This window comes from Microcebus murinus, chromosome 1 (genome assembly GCF_040939455.1).
Source record: "Microcebus murinus isolate Inina chromosome 1, M.murinus_Inina_mat1.0, whole genome shotgun sequence".
NCBI classification, from domain to species: Eukaryota; Metazoa; Chordata; class Mammalia; order Primates; family Cheirogaleidae; genus Microcebus; species Microcebus murinus.
The window spans coordinates 135,366,359-135,384,902 of NC_134104.1; the positions used below are offsets into that span (position 1 = coordinate 135,366,359).

Below are 18,544 nucleotides of genomic sequence, written 5' to 3' on the forward strand. Positions count from 1 at the left end.
GGCCCATGAGAACAGAGGTGTTGTCTGTTTTGCCTACTATAGTATCCCTTGTACCTAGAATAGTGCCTGACACCTACTAGGCATTCAGTAAGTATTTCCTGGATGAATAATTGAGGGGCAGGCAGGGACAGAAAAGTAGGAAAGAATGAAGAAGCTTCCTGAGCTGAAGGTTCCTTAAGCTGAAGTAGTGTCCCACTCCCAGGGAGCTCGGCACGGGCTGTGTGTGGGTGGCATGGATGGGAATCCAAAGCTCCCATGTGTCTCAGTTGGAATGAAGATGGTTCTGGTGTTGGCAGGCATGTTCACGAGGCCATCACTGCACTGAGGGCCACAGAGCAGACTGCTTAAATGAAGAATGCCAAGGAAGTCACAATCAGGCCTCAGAAAAGCAGGAATAGTGACCCCAAAGTGGGAGTTGAGGCATCGTGGTTCATGCACTGGGCTTAAAGCATGGTGAGAAGAGAGGCCATGAGTTATAGATGCCATAAACATTTAACAAGGACAGAAGTCAGTGTCCCAGAATCACAGAGATGGGTTTATATTAATATCATCTAAGGCCAGCAGAGGCCAAAAGAGGAAAGCAGCGTGAAGAGCCCCTTCCCCACTCCTATTAACACGGGATGCTTAAGCTTCCTCCTGCGTCCAGCCGCCATCTTGGGAAGAGGACATAGAGAGGAGAACCCTTGAAATGGAAAAGAAACTTTTAGACAAAAAGAGACTGATATAGTTGATACTGACTACATCTATCATTTCCTGTCATCAGTATGAATAGCGGTTCAAAATAAAATTATAGAAAATAATGTTCCCATCTTATACAACCAATTTTTATCTAAATTCATATAAACTGAAAAACCACTGGGCTAGATGGAGCTCACTCAAGAGAAGAGCAAGAAGAGAAGCAGAACAACTAAAGTTAAGAGGCCAGAGTTGGTAGAGAAACCAAGAAACAGTATTCAGAGAGGTAAGATGGAAATCAGGACAGAGGAATGTAGTGGAAACCACAGAAGAAAAAATTTTTTTTAAAAAAGGTATGTATAATAAACAAGAATTAGCCTTAGTTTGGCAATTTGGTTTTTAGGTATCTTGGAGAAATTCAAGGTTTTAATTCAAACAACCCACAGGATTGAATCCAAACACCTTTACAAATTTCCACCATCTAGCATGAGCCTACTTTCCCAGACTTTTCAACCTATATATTTAAAAATATGCATTGTAAATCAGCAGATTTCACTTTCAGTCCTGGGGCTGTCACTAACCAGCTGGAAGGCCTTGGACAAGTCTCAACTTCTCCTGGTTTCCCTTTCATTATCTATTAAATTAAAACATAAAACAACACTATTTCTAAATTTGATTATTAGGCCTAAGTGAGCCAAGCTGTTATACCTGGAGTTCCCGTACTTTTACTTTTATTTTCCACCCAGGAATAACTTCCTTAATTAGATATCAAGATCCTATTTTCCCTTGGCTTTGGGAGCCATGCTGAACTATAACCTACACATCTCATTTATTTACTCAAACTGTCTAGAATCATTAGAAATTTCCTCCTGCTTATGCATATCTATCTTATCTTCTCAAGTAGATTATAAGCTACTTTACAACTGGTACCATTGTTTATAATTTTTTACAAGCTTCACAAGACCAAGCATAATGCCTTACATTCATAAGATATCTAATAAATCATTGCTTTTCATTATTAATTATACAGTATAAGCATTTTTAATTTTTCTCTTTTGTTTTATTCCCTGATATGCCTATGAATAGGAAAACAGTTCTCCAAACTGAACAAATTTGCTAAACTAGTAATAAGAAATTATCATTCAGTTTAAAACAGGGGCAGTAAACTTCTTGTCAAATATCACTGGAAGAAAGTGGTAATCTCTGCAAATCTCACACTGCAATAACATGCTTCTCTCATGATACTCTTCAGTCTCTCTGGAACATTCAACTCTGCTCCATTTGTACACATACAAATATGCTTTATTCACCCATGTAAATGTTAAAGTCTAAAGCTGTATCCACAAAATGCCAATAATCTGAATGGAATTGGAGCTTTCCATTGATTCTTCAAGTTTTTCCAAGCTGAATTTTTTTAATCTTCATCCTTGTATCTATTCTTGAAGACCTAAGCAATATACTCCTCAAAATGTCTGTAACTGATTTTTCTGTCTGGCATATATGATAATACCTAAAGGGTAATGATTCTGTGTCTTCAACACATTTTCTACAGTGATCATGATTTTTACTATTACAATGCCACAATATCCTCTGTATTATAATATCCTTTTAGTTATTACATATTTAAGTAAAAATTTTACCACATCACACTGTTTGATTCTTATTCTCAACTCTGTGCTCTCCTGTGATCTCTTATTTTAAATTGTAAGAATTAGAAAGATTAACATTTTCAAAAGGAAGGTCTTGTTTCACTTCCATAGTGGGTAAACTGCAGTACACAAGAAAGAACTTTAATAATGAAGACTTCTTTGTCCTTCTGAAATATATATGAATACTTGTCTTTACTAGCTTATTATGAAAATTTCCATAATTAAGAATAAGCTAAAATGTGAAAGTAAATAGTATACTACCCCATGAGATAGGAGCCTTTAATGTTTCTTATCAATTGATTGCTTACACGCTAATTTGCAAAATTTTAGTAATTCACAATAGAGATCCTTATTGGTTCTGGGAATTCATACAGTTCTACTGAAACCACTAATTTCTTTTTCCTTTGACTATTATTTATCATTGGATTGTGTAATGGCATTATTAATATTAACTGCTCTAGGAGAACATTCCACTATATTTGAAATGAAACAATCATAATACTGCTTAAGAAAAAAAGAGTAAAATTTTACACTTATAATTTTTATGCCAGCAGTGGTACAGATGTAAGTTTTTAAAAATAATAATTGGTTCCCAGTGAGGATAATGCCAATTAACTGCATGCTGTCTTTTGCTGAAATGCAGTCATATTTCCTTCTTGGTTCTTTAATAAAGATACATTTTTTTTTCCTTTTAGTTAACATTTGATTAATCTTGAAGTGAAAAATTACCAGAATACTTAAAATAGTTCAAGAGGAGAAGGTATTATATTATGACTATTTAAATCAGGAATATAAACTTTGCTTTGAAGAAAGGATGTCTCCCCCAATGGTCCATAAAAGATTGAATGCTCCTTGAGGTCACTGAGGCTGGCTAGCAGTAGGTGTGCGATAAATATGTATTAACTGCGTGTCTGACATACATGGATTTAATGATAGTGACCAGTTGGACAAATTGTCAACAAACTATTCTTCTGCTACCTTATAATTTTATGCCACTTTAAAAATTGCACAGTATATTCGAACACATTAATTTATTTTATTTTCTGAAGTAGGTAATATTTCCCTCCCTAATTTACAGATGATTATACAACCTAGATCTAGAACCTCAAAATTCCTCCCTTCACTTTAGAGATCTCCCTTTACCTGGCCATGGCCTGACAGCCAGATTTTTATAGTCAAATTGCTCTCCAAGTACACATGGAAACATTGATGGATGAAATGATATAGTATCTGAGATTTGCTTCAAAACAATCTGGGGAAGGCAGGGAGTGGGAAGTGGGCGAGGATAGAGATGACACAGGATTAGTCCCACGTAGCTAATTATTGAAGCTGGGGGTGGTACAGAAAGCACTATTTGCTTCTATAAATGTTTGAAATTTTCCATAGTAAATAATTTTTTTAAAGCTGAGAAGTAAAAATAAATAAATAAAATGGCCCTTTTCAAGGTGTTTTACTAAAGATAAGAGGATTTCTGCTGTTAGATTGTAAACTAACAACACCCATCCCCACATCAGCCACATGAATCTAATATAAAATGACTCTTTTATATACAACTGGAAATTAGCTAAGTAGCTTTGCAGTGCAGAACTTAATGGAAGGCCCCAAATACCTGAGATATACAGAACAGCTAAATCTCTTGTATTTTAGTCTACTAGGAATACTATATTTGGAATGCAACATAACATACATAGAATGAGGTGTTTCTCATGGTTGCCTAGTTATTATGAAGTCAGTCAGTTAGTAAAATAACAAGCAAAATGAGCTCTAACTTCCTGTGTGTGAAATTTAACTGTGTTCAGTGAGAGCTAAACTCCAAGTTATATGCTCCTAAACATAAACATGTTACTTAAATAATCATCGTGAATTGTTCTGCAAAATTACAGCTGGGCTCAGCATTTAAGGCAATGAGGATGAAAGAGTTTCCTCCCAAAAGAAAATCATATTGAATTTCCAACTTCTGGATTCCAAGTACCTTAAGGAAAACAGTAGTGTTTTCCTTCTTTTTAGAAAGTTCACCAGAAATGCTATTTTTCAAGAAATCAGAGCTGTCTCTTTGAGACCAATTTCTTATATCATTTTCCCACCTGAAAAAGAGCAAGTGCTTAGGATCTCAGGAAGGAGTTTAATGACCAGGTAACCTGAGCAAGAATGGGCTTTATGAACCTATTTCCTTGAGATCCACTCCCAGGACAGAAGAAAAGAACATTCAGTGGATTGAAGGTCCCCTGATTGGATTCCTGCTGGATGGAGGCCCAGAGCATGAGCAAACCATGCATCACAAATTACTATGACAAAGACACAGAAGAAGGAAAATAGGAAATAGCAACAAGACATTCACTGGCATCATCACTTGCACATATGGAAATCTGTAGCTTTGGCATCCCCTTTTCAAGTAATGTTCAGAGAGACACTTAAATATCAAAACAATCTAAGGGTTACTGGCAAGAAAAATAAAAAGACATATTCAGATTTGAAGCATGGCGACATTATTACCACCACAAACATCAATGAAAGCAATTACACAGACCGATAAGAAAAATTTTAGTTCAAGTGTTATTTCCTTCTCTGAATTAGCTCACAACATTTTCATCCATATTCCCAAAAGATATAATCAGATTGCTAAAGAAATTAAATGTAAAGCATTCACTGCTAATTATACAAAGCATATAATTTAAACTTAAAGAACTACTAAGAGAACTTTTGGATACCTCTGGTTTTGCAACATGCAATAAATTATGCATTTAGTATTTTGGAAAGTCAGTTATACTGAATTATTTTAATTTTATTTGTAAGATATAGAAATGGATGTAAATATATAACTATATAATATTGAAACATTGCATGTAACAATTATTTTCCTAACTTTAGATGTATTTTCCTTAAAACAAACATGAACAACTTCACATAGCCTATTAGTGTGCATTATGAAGAGACTGAAAGACTTGTACTTACATGAGATAGCAGGGCCAGCTCCTGGTGACATGTGACGGTATTCCGGTTGGCTTCCATAAAATACCTTTGGGTGCGCCTCCGTTCCCGTTCCAGCTTCTTCTCTAAGGCCAGCTGGGATGTAGATAAGTTGTCTAAATACTTCATCATGACATCGGATATCATCGAACTGACTTCTACAATATCTGGACGGGCCTCCGCATCAGGAGTGAGGCACCTAAGAGAAGATACGCTAATTACAGTATTCCAGTCAATGTCAGAAGCAGCTCATGAGTTGTAGGGGATAAAAATTAAACTCCACAGTGTGCATAGTATTTGCACTCAAGAGAACCTAGGATAAGGTGGATCTCAAGCATAGCTTTGAGTCTAAGACTTCTCAATAGGGATTTGGAAAGTTAGGGAAGAAAAGGGAGGCTGTACTCTTCTCTTTGCACTTGGGCAGGAAGGCAAGCATTCCAGGCTGAACTTGAGGCTGTTCCTCAGGTCTCAGGATGGGCAGATGGGGTCATTTTCTTCTGTGTGGGTTGGCTGCTTTCAGAAATCGCTCCTAGGTCATCGGCCAGTGAAACACAGAGGATTCACAATAATAAGGGCCTTTATGACCTCCCTTGATGCACCAAAAACAGGGAAGGTTTTGGGAGTCACAACTTTTAGTCCTTTTCCACCTGTATATTAGCAATATTAACAGCACTTGATTAATGAGAGTCTTACACAGCATGAAATCATAAATATAAAGCACAACTCAGTTACTTAGAGGTTTAAGATGTTTGTAGTGTCAAAAATAAAATCACATCAAAATTTTAAAATTGTAGAGGCTTATTGTGCACACAAAAGAATAATTCATAAATCAAGAGACCTTGAGAATGAGGAGAAGCTTACATTACAACAATTACAGCACAGTTTATAAAACATAAAGGAGGAAGTATTTTGATCTTTTTCATGATCAGCTTTTTTACATTATTATTCTTTTTAAGGCAAACAGAGTTAGCTGATTTGTCTATAACTGATTGGTTTAATTTCACTGAATCATGCTGACAAGGATGTAAAGCCTACTTTTGTGTTTTATTTATGATGAGATAGAATTTCAAAGACTTCACATTAAAGGTTTTTTTTAATTTTTAATTTTTATGGATACACGATAGTTGTAAATTGTATGACTTGAGTTGTGACTATGTGATTATAGGCAGTCTCGCCCTTGTGATATGTCTAAACTGTGGCCTCCATTTTTATTTTTCTATAACACTGGTAATTTTTTTAAAGCAGCTAATTTGACACATTGCATGCTAACATTTTATGTGATTTTAGAGGTACAAAATATTAATCAGCATACTAAAGGGAACATCCTTCATGTCACAGCTAAACACTAATAGAAAAGGCTATTGTATATGCACATGGAACTAATTATCAAGGTCATTGGTTAAATACTTCTGGAATTCACTATATTATGCTTTTTTTTTAAATTCAAATTCTCTAACTACACTGAAATCATGCATGCTTCTCAATAAAATTTAACTTGTTTGGATTTTGAGGAAAATATCTAATATTCACATCTTGTATTTGATTTAGCAACCCATAGTCAGTTAATGCAACTTTCACCTATACTGATGTCTCCAGCAAGGTTTAAGCATTATTAGCACACAATTATTCTTCATAACAGAAGTCAAAAGAAGACCCTAAGTGATAATATGCTAATTATTCTTTCTTATTGAGTTTATTGAGCATAACTAAAATACACAAGAGTCTTGCTTAGTAGGTTTTAAGACATTGCTTTATCTTTATGTTTTTTGTTTTTAAATTCTGGGCAAAGGACATCAACAGAAACTTTTCAAAAGAAGACAAATGGCCAAAGAACATACGAAAAAATGCTCGACATCTCTAATCATCAATGCAAATCAAAATGCAAATCAAAACCACAATGACACATCACTTAACTCCAGTGAGAATGGCTTTTATCAAAAAGTCCTAAAACAATAAATGTTGGTGTGGGTGTGGAGAGATAGGAACATTCATACACTGCTGGTGATACTGCAAACTAGTACAACCTCTGTGGAAAGTAATATGGAGATACCCCAAAGAGATCCAAGTAGAACTACCATTTGATCCAGCAATCCCATTACTGGATATCTATCCAAAGGAAAAAAAGACATTCTATAAAGAAGACATCTGCACTCGAATGTTTATAGCAGCACAATTCACAATGGCAAAGATGTGGAAACATCCCAAGTGCCCATTAATACATGAGTGAATTAATAAAATGTGGTATATGTATACCATGGAGTACTACTCAGCCACAAAAAACAATGGTGATCTAGCAACTCTTATATTATCCTGGATAGAGCTGGAGCCCATTCTACTAAGTGAAGTATCCCAAGAATGGAAAAACAAGCACCACATGTACTCACCATCAAATTGATATTAATCAACACTTATGTGCACATATAGCAGTAACATTCATGGGATGTCAGGCAGGTGAGAGGGTGGAGGAGAGGATGAATATATTCACTCCTAATGGGCATAGTACACACCATCTAGGGAATGGACATGCTTGAAACTCTGCCTGGGGTGGGGCAAAGACAATATATGTAAGCTAAACATTTGTACGCCCATAATATGCTTAAATAAAAGAAAAGAAAATCATAGCAGATGCAACCAAAAAAAAAAAATGTTCTAAGGCAGTGAGCTTGTACTTTGGTTATGACAGCTACTTATACATCTGCTAAATCCATGTTAAACAAAGTTCACTCTGTGCATTTATTATATACAGAGTAAGGCAGAAGATTGTGGAGATAAGGCAGCTACATAATTTGGGAGGTGCCCAGTGCAAAATGAAAATGGGGGACTCCAGTGGGGAGTGAAGAAGTCAATCTCCCGTTCCCACAGCCCAGTGTCCCAAATGATGATAGACAGCTGACCCCCCAGGAGATTACAACCTCCATGCTAATAAGATGCACCTGATTGGGGGTGGGGAAAGCCCCCACTGGTTACCCACTGAACGTGCTCTGTTGCTGTTGGCCCAGTCTGGGAAAGTGTCTTCTTTGCTCCGCCCCAAGATAAAATAGGGCACTTACTCCACCCTCTCTCCTCACCTGCAGCCACACCCCCACAGGGGAGGAAGGGGCAGGTAGAATACCAAGCCTACCAACTGCAGTGCCAGGTACAGGGCATCAACAGGGAGTTGGAGGTAGAGGTGGAGGCCAGGAGGGAACTCAGGGTGTCAGAAAGCAAATGGCTGAAAATCCATGTAGGGGAGGTGGAGAGCTGGAGGGATGAAAAGGCTGAGGCTCCAATCCCCCAGGACATGCTTCTTGTCCCATCGGACTTCATTTGCAAGCACAGATTCAAATATGAAATTATTAAGAATTTCAAGACCTTGAAAACAGAGCCTTAAACCCCAAGCACAGGACTGTTTGAGCACAAGGGCCCTGCACTGGTCATAGGTACATGCGTGGCAACAAAATATTTGTATTCAAGTGTCTTACTTTTTCTCATAATCACAAAAGAAGTTGTTGGATTTCACTCTCCAACTGAATCAGGTTCTTTATCTACCTTCACTTAATTAGCAAAAGGAGTTAAAGCTGCTAAAAATACTTGGTTGACCTAGTGTTAGTTATGACTGCCATGTGAGAAAAGAAAAAAAAAACAAACTAGCATCTAAGCCTTTCATTAGTGCAGATATTCTAAATTATTAGGCTATAGATGTTTAAGCTGAATGTAATATTAGCAGCCGAATTATCAGCTGAGCTTTCTTTTTTAAAAATCAAAAGAGCAATGTAAGCTACTTTTACAAATATACAGTTATATATTATGGTGAATGGGAACTGGAACAACTGTTCTCCCGACATTTAGTCATCTTCTTGCCCAAGGTTGTCCCTGGTCCTGTATTTGCCTTTCCTGAAAAAGACACCAGCAGGAAGATGCAGTTCAGCATCACAGTTAGGCATGCAGGCCCTGGGTCAGATTGCTGGGCTTTAAATCCCAGTTCATTCACTATTTATAAGCTCTGATCTTGAGCAAGGTACATAGCTTCTAAGTGTCAGATAGCCCACCTGTCAAGTGGGACAATCATAGTATCCACCTCATCAAACTGATATGGTGATTAAGTAAGGTAATTTTCTGTGAAGTGATGGCACACTGTAAAAAAAGCTCAATAATTGAAAAGAAAATCCACACTTTTATTTCTCCTCCATTCCCTCCCACATTTAATAGACACCATAGTCCTGTGGCTTCTCCCTTCTAAATATTTATTGAACCCATATCCTTCCCCTCTGATCCGACAGCTAACGGTCTGTTACATCATCACTTGCTTGGACTACTGAGTCTCCTAAATGACATGCTGATTTCTTGTCCACCTAGGATTGTACCATAACCTGCTACCAGAATGATATTGCTAACTCTGGCTACATTATACATCTACTCAAAATTCCTCAAAGCTTCTCATGGCCCAGTAGGATAAAATTAAAATTCCCAGAATGCTACACAAAGTCCTTTTCAAACTGGCCTTGACCTCTGTCCACTCTTTCCTCTCCCTTAACAATACACCCTATGCTCCTCCCTGTCCCTCTCCAATCAGCAGTTGGCTGTCCTATGCCTACATTTCTTTGCTTATTTTAATCTGTCTACTTGAATACTTTTTTATATTTGCTGATGGTATTGGCCCTTTCCCAGCCACCATCCTTTATGTGCTTGCCAAAATCCCACCCTTTTCACAGTCTCCATTTGGAAGACTTTTTGGACTGCCCTCAGACAGACTTCCAGGTCCCATTTTCCAGGTTCCCATTGCCCTGTCTGCATGTAAGTACTTAAAACTCTTGTAATTATTGTATTGCGGTGGTCTATTATAGCACTAGATTGGAAACTTCTTGAGGGGAAGGAGATATGTCCCCTTCACTCTGATCTCCCCAGCATGTAAAATAAAATCTGAGTCCTGAAGGTACTCAGCAAATGGATAAATTATCAATGAATAAATGAAAAAAAAAAAAAAACCCAGCCAAACAACAAAAGAATATACCTACTCATAACCCAAAATATTTGGCCACACATTTTTGGACTCCCAGTAACATTTCCTCCCAAAAGTTCCAGGTTAGCCTCATTGCTTCGAAATGACTCTCTGCTTAGATATTTCAGAAAAATTCTTAAGAGCGACCAAATTAGAGCCATAATATAGGCTGAAGATTGTCTACCAATGATTCTCTAATCAAACAGGCATAAAATCTTGTTCTAGAAAAAAATCGGGATGTTCCTCTCAGCCCACCTACTTTGTCCCCACTTCACTCTGAGAGACCAGATAGAATGAGGGGGAAAATAGAAAAAGAAATAGAAAATAGAATGTTCCATTGTATTCCTGTTTTAAGAAACAAAGAGTTGAAGGTAAGGTGAAAAACACAAAGATCCATTTGTCCTTCGAGCCAACCGAAAGACCTCTGTTAGTGGTCATGACTGCCTCTGAAACAAAGCACCAGACAGCTTATGCAACCAGGCACAGATAGAGAAAAATAAGGCAATTGGAATATTTTGTGCATAAAAGGAAATGTTCTTCCTTTTAAAAAAGTAAACAGACAATACTCTGTTAACAGTGTACTGGTAGGTAAAAATAGTAATGCTGGTACTGGGCAGAACAACAAAATATATTTATTTTCTGCCCCAAACTCTTCAGGGTTGCTAAGTTATTCTTGCAATTTAAATGCTGCCAAGAAAGAAAAGTTTCAATAACAAATGTGCTTGTACACCACATGAGCAAACAGGAAAAAAGGAAAGATGCTGCACATTAGAAATGCAGACTGTGTGAGCTCTACTTGACAAGGATGTAGGAAATAAAAATGAGAAGATAGTAAAAGAGAAGAAAGAAGATATATGTGATTAGAAACAATACCTAGTTTAGGAATGATTATACTACATTTTCCCATCAATAATTCCTTATATTTCAAAGGCTCTATCAAATTACTAGTGATTAGCTCTGAGCCCGATGTTTTGCTGAGTCATAAATGACCATTAAGAACACTTTTGGCTTTTATGTGTCCCTTGCATCAATTTCTCGAAGAAAATAGGAAATTTGAACTTGTTCCCTAAATCTTTTGTAACTTAATTTTTGTAATGATAAAAATCCAAAGCAAATTAAATATGCAATTGCATAAAAACCATGATTGATTTTGGTTTTATGTCCAATTTTCTAAAGATAAAATTTTATTTGGAATGTAAAATCAGACAATGAGGAGTCTCGAATAACTTTAAATGAAAATAAATTTGTAATAGAATGCACCCTGCAATCTTAATTTATAGTTAGTTATAAAATTAAATTGTCAGTTCTAACATATTATGGCATCTTGTTATTTGGATTTAAAAGTGACCTCAAAAACATTTAATCTGAAGTTCTCTAATAGGTGATCATTTGTCCTATGAAGTATTCTGGTGTCCCTAAACATCCTTGTTCACTGTGGACATCTCTAATTCTGACAAACGCTTCCTAATGGTGAGCTGCCCTTGGCCTCCCCATAACTTCTACACCTTGTTCTTGGCTCCATTTTCAGAAGCTCCACCAAATAAATCCAATTCTTTTCATATTTCCAATGTCATTCCATTTTCCCAGTTTAAATGAAGTATTTTTGAATCCTCTTACAATTGTACCCCCTAATGAACAGACTCAGACTCCAGCCTACAGTGGAAACAGTCCCACTTCTTTCTGCCCCTACCACCACTTCATTGATGCCACCATCACCTCCCAGGGGCAAGTGAAACTGCTTCTTCCTCCCATTTGCATTCCCTTCCAGTCTGTTCCCCATAGATCAGCCAGCATAATCTCTGCTGAAGAATAAATTTTCGCTATGTCCCAGCCTGCCAAGAACCCTCAGTCCTCTCCTCAGTACTCAAGATAAAAGTTCAGAACCCTCAATGCAGCCTATAAGACCTAGTCCACGTGGCCTTTGTCACCCTCCCCAGCGCCAAATCATTTGCTGGCTCTTCTCTCCCTTACTTAACATGCTACATCTCCACTTTCTTTCAGTTCCTCAAATTAACAAGCTTGTTTCCTCAGCAAAGCCTTCACAGATGCTGGTCTGTGAAATGCTTTCTCCACTCTGCTTACTAATTGAGAATTATTGATTGTTCAGGTCAGATTATGTGTCTTTTCTTCAGAGAAACTTCCCAAATGCCCAGGCCAGGCCAGGTCCTTCTGTAATCTGTCATTGCCCCCTTCGTTGCTTTTAATTGCATTTATCATAATTTGTTTTACATACTTAATTCTGTAAATAATATAATATCATTATTAATAACAATAGCCAATTTTATTGCAGGCCTACTCTGTGCTAGCTACTGGGGTAAGTGCATCAGAGACATTATCTTACTTAAGCTTCAAAGCAAGCCTATGAAATAGTTACTATTGCTATCCAAATATCACAGATGAGAAAATTTGGGCTCAGGAAAGTCAAATTGAGTGAAAGATGAGAGATTAGAATTCAGTCAGTTCCAGAATCTAATGATGCTCTAAACTTTTACACTGTAATGTTGCTATCTGACTCTCCTTCTAGTCTATTAGCCTCAAGAGGCTAACAATGGTACCAACAGCCAGGGAAGCCAGTAGAGACTTATGGTTCTCTTTGCCCGTATTCACATAATCAGAGCAGTATCTCTGTACTTTTTTCTTTGCACTACCCCTCCCTTGCCCTTCGTGGCACTCAAATACCATGAAAAGGAAAAATTAAATGAGCAAAAATGGTACTTTTGTCTTGACATCTCTGGAAGCTTCATCAATTTTTAAGGCATTAATATTTTCTGAAAAATAAATAACAGAGAACAGGAACAAATTGTAAAGATGAGCAGTTTAAAGACATTTGTCTGAATTCATTAGCATCAGGGCATGATCCAGTATATGTGGAACTCAGATGATTTAGAGAGATGTTTCAGCTCATTTCCCATAATACTAACACTGATAATTGCCAAAATTACTCAAGTATTTACCATTAGCCAAGTCCTATGCTTTGGGATTTGCATATGGTACTTTGTATAATCATCACATCAGCCCAATGAGATTGATACTATTATGATCCCATTTTACTAGATAAAGAAACAGAGATGCAGAAATAATGGTCAAATCACTCGATCAGAGTCTGCAGTTTACAGGATGCAGCCCCAGCTAGGCCTGTCTCCAGAGCCTGAAGCCCCTAAAACTGCAGGTCAGTATTATGCCAAAGAAAGAAAGGCTCAAGATGTAATCCCATGAACAGGTGAGGAGTAGCTATTAGCACAAACAATGGGCTGGGAGGAGAAAGCGAAGGGAAAGGTAATAAATTTATGATAATAAATTTATATAATAAACAGTAATAAATTTATTATATTCCATCAGAGCTAAGTGCTAGGACGGATTTCAGAACACACTTTAAGAGACTGAGGAAAGGGGGTGGAAAACAATTCTATCTGGGGTGATCCAGGGTTTCTACAATCCAGAAAACTGAGGATTTGGCTTAGCTTGATGGGATGGAGAAATAATCCTGGGGCAACTTAAGTACCTAAGATGGTCCAGAAGTATCAATCAGCCAGATAAACAAGAGTCACTTATCAAAACAACCAATATTTATTAAGGCTCTACTTTGTGCCAGGCGCTGCTCAGGACACTAAACAGCTGTGACCTAAACTGACCTAGTCCCTGCTCTTGAGCTAACGTTTTGGTGGCGAAGAGACAGACAATAAACAAAAAGTGTGTATGCACATGTATGTATGTCGGGGGAGATGGGCGCTGTGAGCTTGAGGAAGCAGGCAAGGGGGCTGCAGTGCTGAGGTGGGTCATCAGAGTAGACTCCTTGATAGGGGGACATTACAGCAGAGACCAGAAGAAGCAAGAGCCGGTGCCCTGCATATATCTGAGGGTCAAGGAAAAGGTGACAGCAAGGGCAAAGGCCTAGAAGGAGGGTGCATGCCAGGATTGAGCGGGAGCTCTGTGTGGCTGGAGCAGAGGGAGTAGGAGGGAGAGAGAGTGAGGGCGTGGGTGAGAGGTCAGCAGGGACGGAGCCATGGGACCAGGAGGGACTGGCCAGAACTTTAGGAATGCATGCGGATAATGGCTTTCATTAAACTCCTGCTGCACTGATAGCTGGAGCTTCTGATTTTTCTTTGAAAAATTGTTATAAAACACATTACCAATTTAAAAATGGAAGTGAAAAGGTAACTTCAATTTTATCATCTAATGTGGCTTTTCTCAGTTTCATATGTTCTTGTCCTGACTTTTTCCATTTCCGTGCGTATTTTTATGGGTTTTGTCATTGTTACAGACAGCTTTGCATTCTGTTTGTCTTAGTTAGCTTCATATCATATGAATTTTATAGGTTGATAGAAGGCCTTCCAAATAATCATTCTAGTGGTTGAATAATATTGCAAATGAATGTACTACATCCTCATGGTCACTTCAGTGGTTTCCAAATAGTCACTACCCCTGATGATGCACAAACCTTTTTCTGGGTTTGGATTATTTGAGGACCCTCCTTCTTTGTGGATATTTGTTCATAAATAGTGAAATTTTATACAAGGTATAATTAAGAAATACAAAGTATTTCTTAATTGTCCCTATATGTTTGAAGTTGTGAGACTAATTACCTGCTGATGGTATCTGTCACTTTTTCAGAGTAGATACCTTCTGGCACTGGTTCATATACCGCCTCCACTATCTGCAAAACAAAGAGACTGGAGTGATGGAAGTAAAGGGGCCATAGATATCTTTGAACAGTAATACATGGCCACAACGTGAGAATTACTAATTAAGCAACATAACTTCACGTGCCAATTTTAGTCAGAAATAAAACATCACCACCGAATAAAAAATCAACACCAATTAAACAGTTCTTCAACACAGAATTATATTCTCCAAGCTGAGTTAAAGTTAACCTTAGGTTCATAATAAAATGATGTGTGGGATAATAGAAGATGCTAGATTGTGAGTAGTCCAAACTGCAAACTAAAAATGAAAGACCGAAGGTAATATATTTATTTTTATAAATTTTATATAATAAATGAAGACAATTATAGAGGGAAATATGCCATAGCATGTGATATATATCTAGAAGAAAGGCAAAAAATAGGTTGGATCATGCAGTTAAAAAAACAATGCCCACTTTTAAGTTGACAATTACATAATGATCGCAAAGGTATGTTTAAGAAGAAAAGAAACGGTGTTTTTAGCAACATGAAGCCCCTTCTCACCCAATGTTACTTACTTTTGTAGCCAAGGAGAGCATGTTGGTGCTGTAGAAGGGCGGATTCAGAGTTGCCATCTGATAAAGGATGCAGCCTGCCGCCCAGACATCAGCCTTCTCCCCGTACGGCTCACTCTTCAGGACCTCAGGGCTGAAGTAAAATCAGGATGTTAATAGAGACTAAAGAAAGGAGCATTTGGACAGAAAGAAGATCTAATTTTCAACCTATAGTTGGAGTTACTTTTTAAAAGTAGCTGAAACTCTTAATCACTATTTCAAGTAAGCATATTAAAAAGTATCTTTGAAATCTGCCAGCTTCAGATAAATCAGGAAGCAAAATCAAGCAATTCCAGTCAATACATCATATAAGCATTACCTAGTTGTGTCCAAGGATGTGTTTATTGCCAGAAACAACAACTCCTCTGTGATAGATGGAACTGATGGTCCTAGTTCTTTACTACCCTGGAGCTTTCGTACATTGCTACCCTTGTTGTAGCGTCTTGCTGGGCAGTGTTCATTATGTACTCCTGCCTTTGCTTTTTATGGTGTTTTCATGCTTTGACCAATGGAATGTGGAAGTGACAGTACACCATATCAGAGCCTCAGTCTTAACAGGTATTGAATGCTTACCTTTGTCCTTCTAGGAGCTTCTCTCCACTACAAAGAGAAGAATGTGTCCCAGGTAGCTTCTACCCTTACAGCTTGGTCCCAACATAAGACACATAGAAACCAATCTGACCTAGACAACTCATAAACCTGCAGCCTGAAGAAGAACCAGCCCAGCAGACACAAAGAACCGTGATTCTGAGAAAAAATGCTTATTGTTGAGTGCCACAGGATTTTGTTGCGATAATTAGTTATGTAACATTATTATGTGAAAAATTGACTGATAACAGTCTTCCCCCTTTGCTATTCGACTCTAACATATGAAGTAGGGGCAAGACCATATTTAAATATGTTGCAGGAAATCGTGAAATCTACCATATTCACCTCTTCTGAAACTGTCATACAATTTAAACATTTAAATAAAATCTCTGAAAGTTTATGGGTTTTGAAATTTTATTTTATTTCATTTGTGTGGAGGGGAATGTAGTTTCCTTGATTTTTTGTATGAAGAGTAGTTTCTTCTATTATATACTAAAAGCACTCAACACACACCCCCCAAATTAATTAGCTTGATAATTTAGTTCTATAATACGTACTTGGGTCTGTGCTTAGCCCTATAAATTAGTGGAGTAAGGATTAATAGTTAGCTTTGACAGTGGGTTAAGGTATAAAGAAACTTATAAATTGGCATCAAAACAATCAGGGTTGGTATAAATTAGTATTGACTGTTAAGATTAACCAAGGGGCCAGGCACAGTGGCCTGTGCCTGTAATCCCAGCACTTTAGGAGGCCAAGGCGGGAGGATTACTTAAGGCCAGGCGTTCAAGACCAGCCTGAGCAACATAGCAAGACCTTGTCTCTACAAAAAATAAGAAAAAATAGCCAGGAATGGTGGTGTGTGCCCAGGTGACAGAGCAGGACTCTGTCTCTGCAGGGTGGGAGGAGAAAAGAATCAAGGAATTACTGTTCTCATGAGAAAGAAGAATTCCTGGTTTAAGATTTATAGGATGTACTTGCAGAGGAAAGTGATCTCTAGGTCTCTCAGGTAAGCCTTTTCACATTTACTGTTTTTGAGTTCAATAATCCAATAATGGGGAATTAGGGCTGAGATTTCCAGTGCTCTGCTGGTCCTAAGTGTATAAAAACTATTTCCTGTTGTCCCCTCATCAACTGCTCACATTAAAAAATGCCTTAATAAGAAATAATGTTCTCAACAGAAAAAAAATGTCTGGCTCCCCACAGACAAATTTCTCATATTCTCATCTACTGAGAACTCAGAAGATTTGCTTTGTATTTCCAAAAGATCATGAAGCAGAGGCTGCAAGTGCTCCACTCACATGCCCTCACATCTCTTTTCCATTTCCTATTTCTGGTGTGCTTTCCCTCCTGACAGCTAGAACGCTTCTTTGGAAGACAGCTTTCAATTTTTTTCTCAACAGACAATTTTTCAATGTCTCTTGTGTAAAGACACTAATCCCCTCATGGGGGCCCTGACAGCCGAGCCCTCATCATCTAATCAGCTACCAAGGGCCACACCTCCTAATACCATGATATTGGGGGTTAGGATTTCAACATATGAATTTGGAGGGACACAAACATTCTACAGCAAACTTACTTCTTGAAACACTGCTATTTTTTTTTCATTCATTCAATAAATATTACTAAGCACCTCCGAAGTACCAATCACTCTTCTGCCTGGAATATACCAACAGACAAAGATACTTGTCCTCATGGTGCTTACCTTCTAGTAAAGGACAGGGGCACAGAAGATATAAAATAAAACAGAATAAAATAATTCTAAAGTAAATTATGTAGCATTGTAAAAAGTGATTAATGCTATGGGAAAATAGACTTGGATTAGAGTAAAGTAGGTCTGAAGTAGACTCAGGGCAACAGGTTGCAATATTGTAAAGAATGGTCTCTTCTTCCCTCCCAGATCCCAGACACTGACACTTCAGTGGCTTTTTTCCTTCATTCATTCACACCCACGACTTCCTTGGAAACCACATGCTGATACCTCTCAGATCTACTCTCCCTTTCTCGTGTTACTCAGGCGCACACAGATGCTCCATCGTATAGGGGCTCTGTCACAAATCACTGATTAAAGTAGGGTTAAAGCAATGACCTCTGTGAACAATTTGCCTATCTATAAATTAGAGCTGAGATCCCATCCCATGTCAACAATGCCCTTACTTTCTTGAATTCAAGGGCTGTTTCTGAAATGTACAAAGGAGCTGGGTATCCCCGTAGGACAAAGGCCAGAGTATCTAAAGCAGGAAGATAGTCAGTTCCCTGGGAGAGATCTTAAAGCCTGTCTTTGCCCCCACATTACCTCCTGAGGCAAACATTTCTATTTATTTTTCTACCTCCACTTCTGCTGCCATTTGCACTTCAAATCTAGTCACTTCAAGCAATCCTTTTAAATGTGTGTGTGTGTGTGCCAGGGAGCTTTTCCTTTATCTGAGAGATGCAGGGTTGACTACTCTGCAT

General features: G+C 37.8%; 1 protein-coding gene across 2 annotated transcripts in view; it reads right to left on the minus strand.

The window, feature by feature from the left end:
* Positions 1-18,544, minus strand: part of NEK10 (NIMA related kinase 10) — a 228,985-nt gene that overhangs the window by 78,894 nt on the left and 131,547 nt on the right. For both annotated transcript variants that reach the window (XM_076005874.1, XM_076005870.1), the window contains 3 exons: positions 15,470-15,599; positions 14,853-14,923; positions 5,277-5,490 (listed from right to left, as the gene is read on the minus strand). In XM_076005874.1, the coding sequence (XP_075861989.1) occupies positions 5,277-5,490; positions 14,853-14,923; positions 15,470-15,599 (415 nt within the window). The remainder of the gene's footprint in view (positions 1-5,276; positions 5,491-14,852; positions 14,924-15,469; positions 15,600-18,544) is intronic.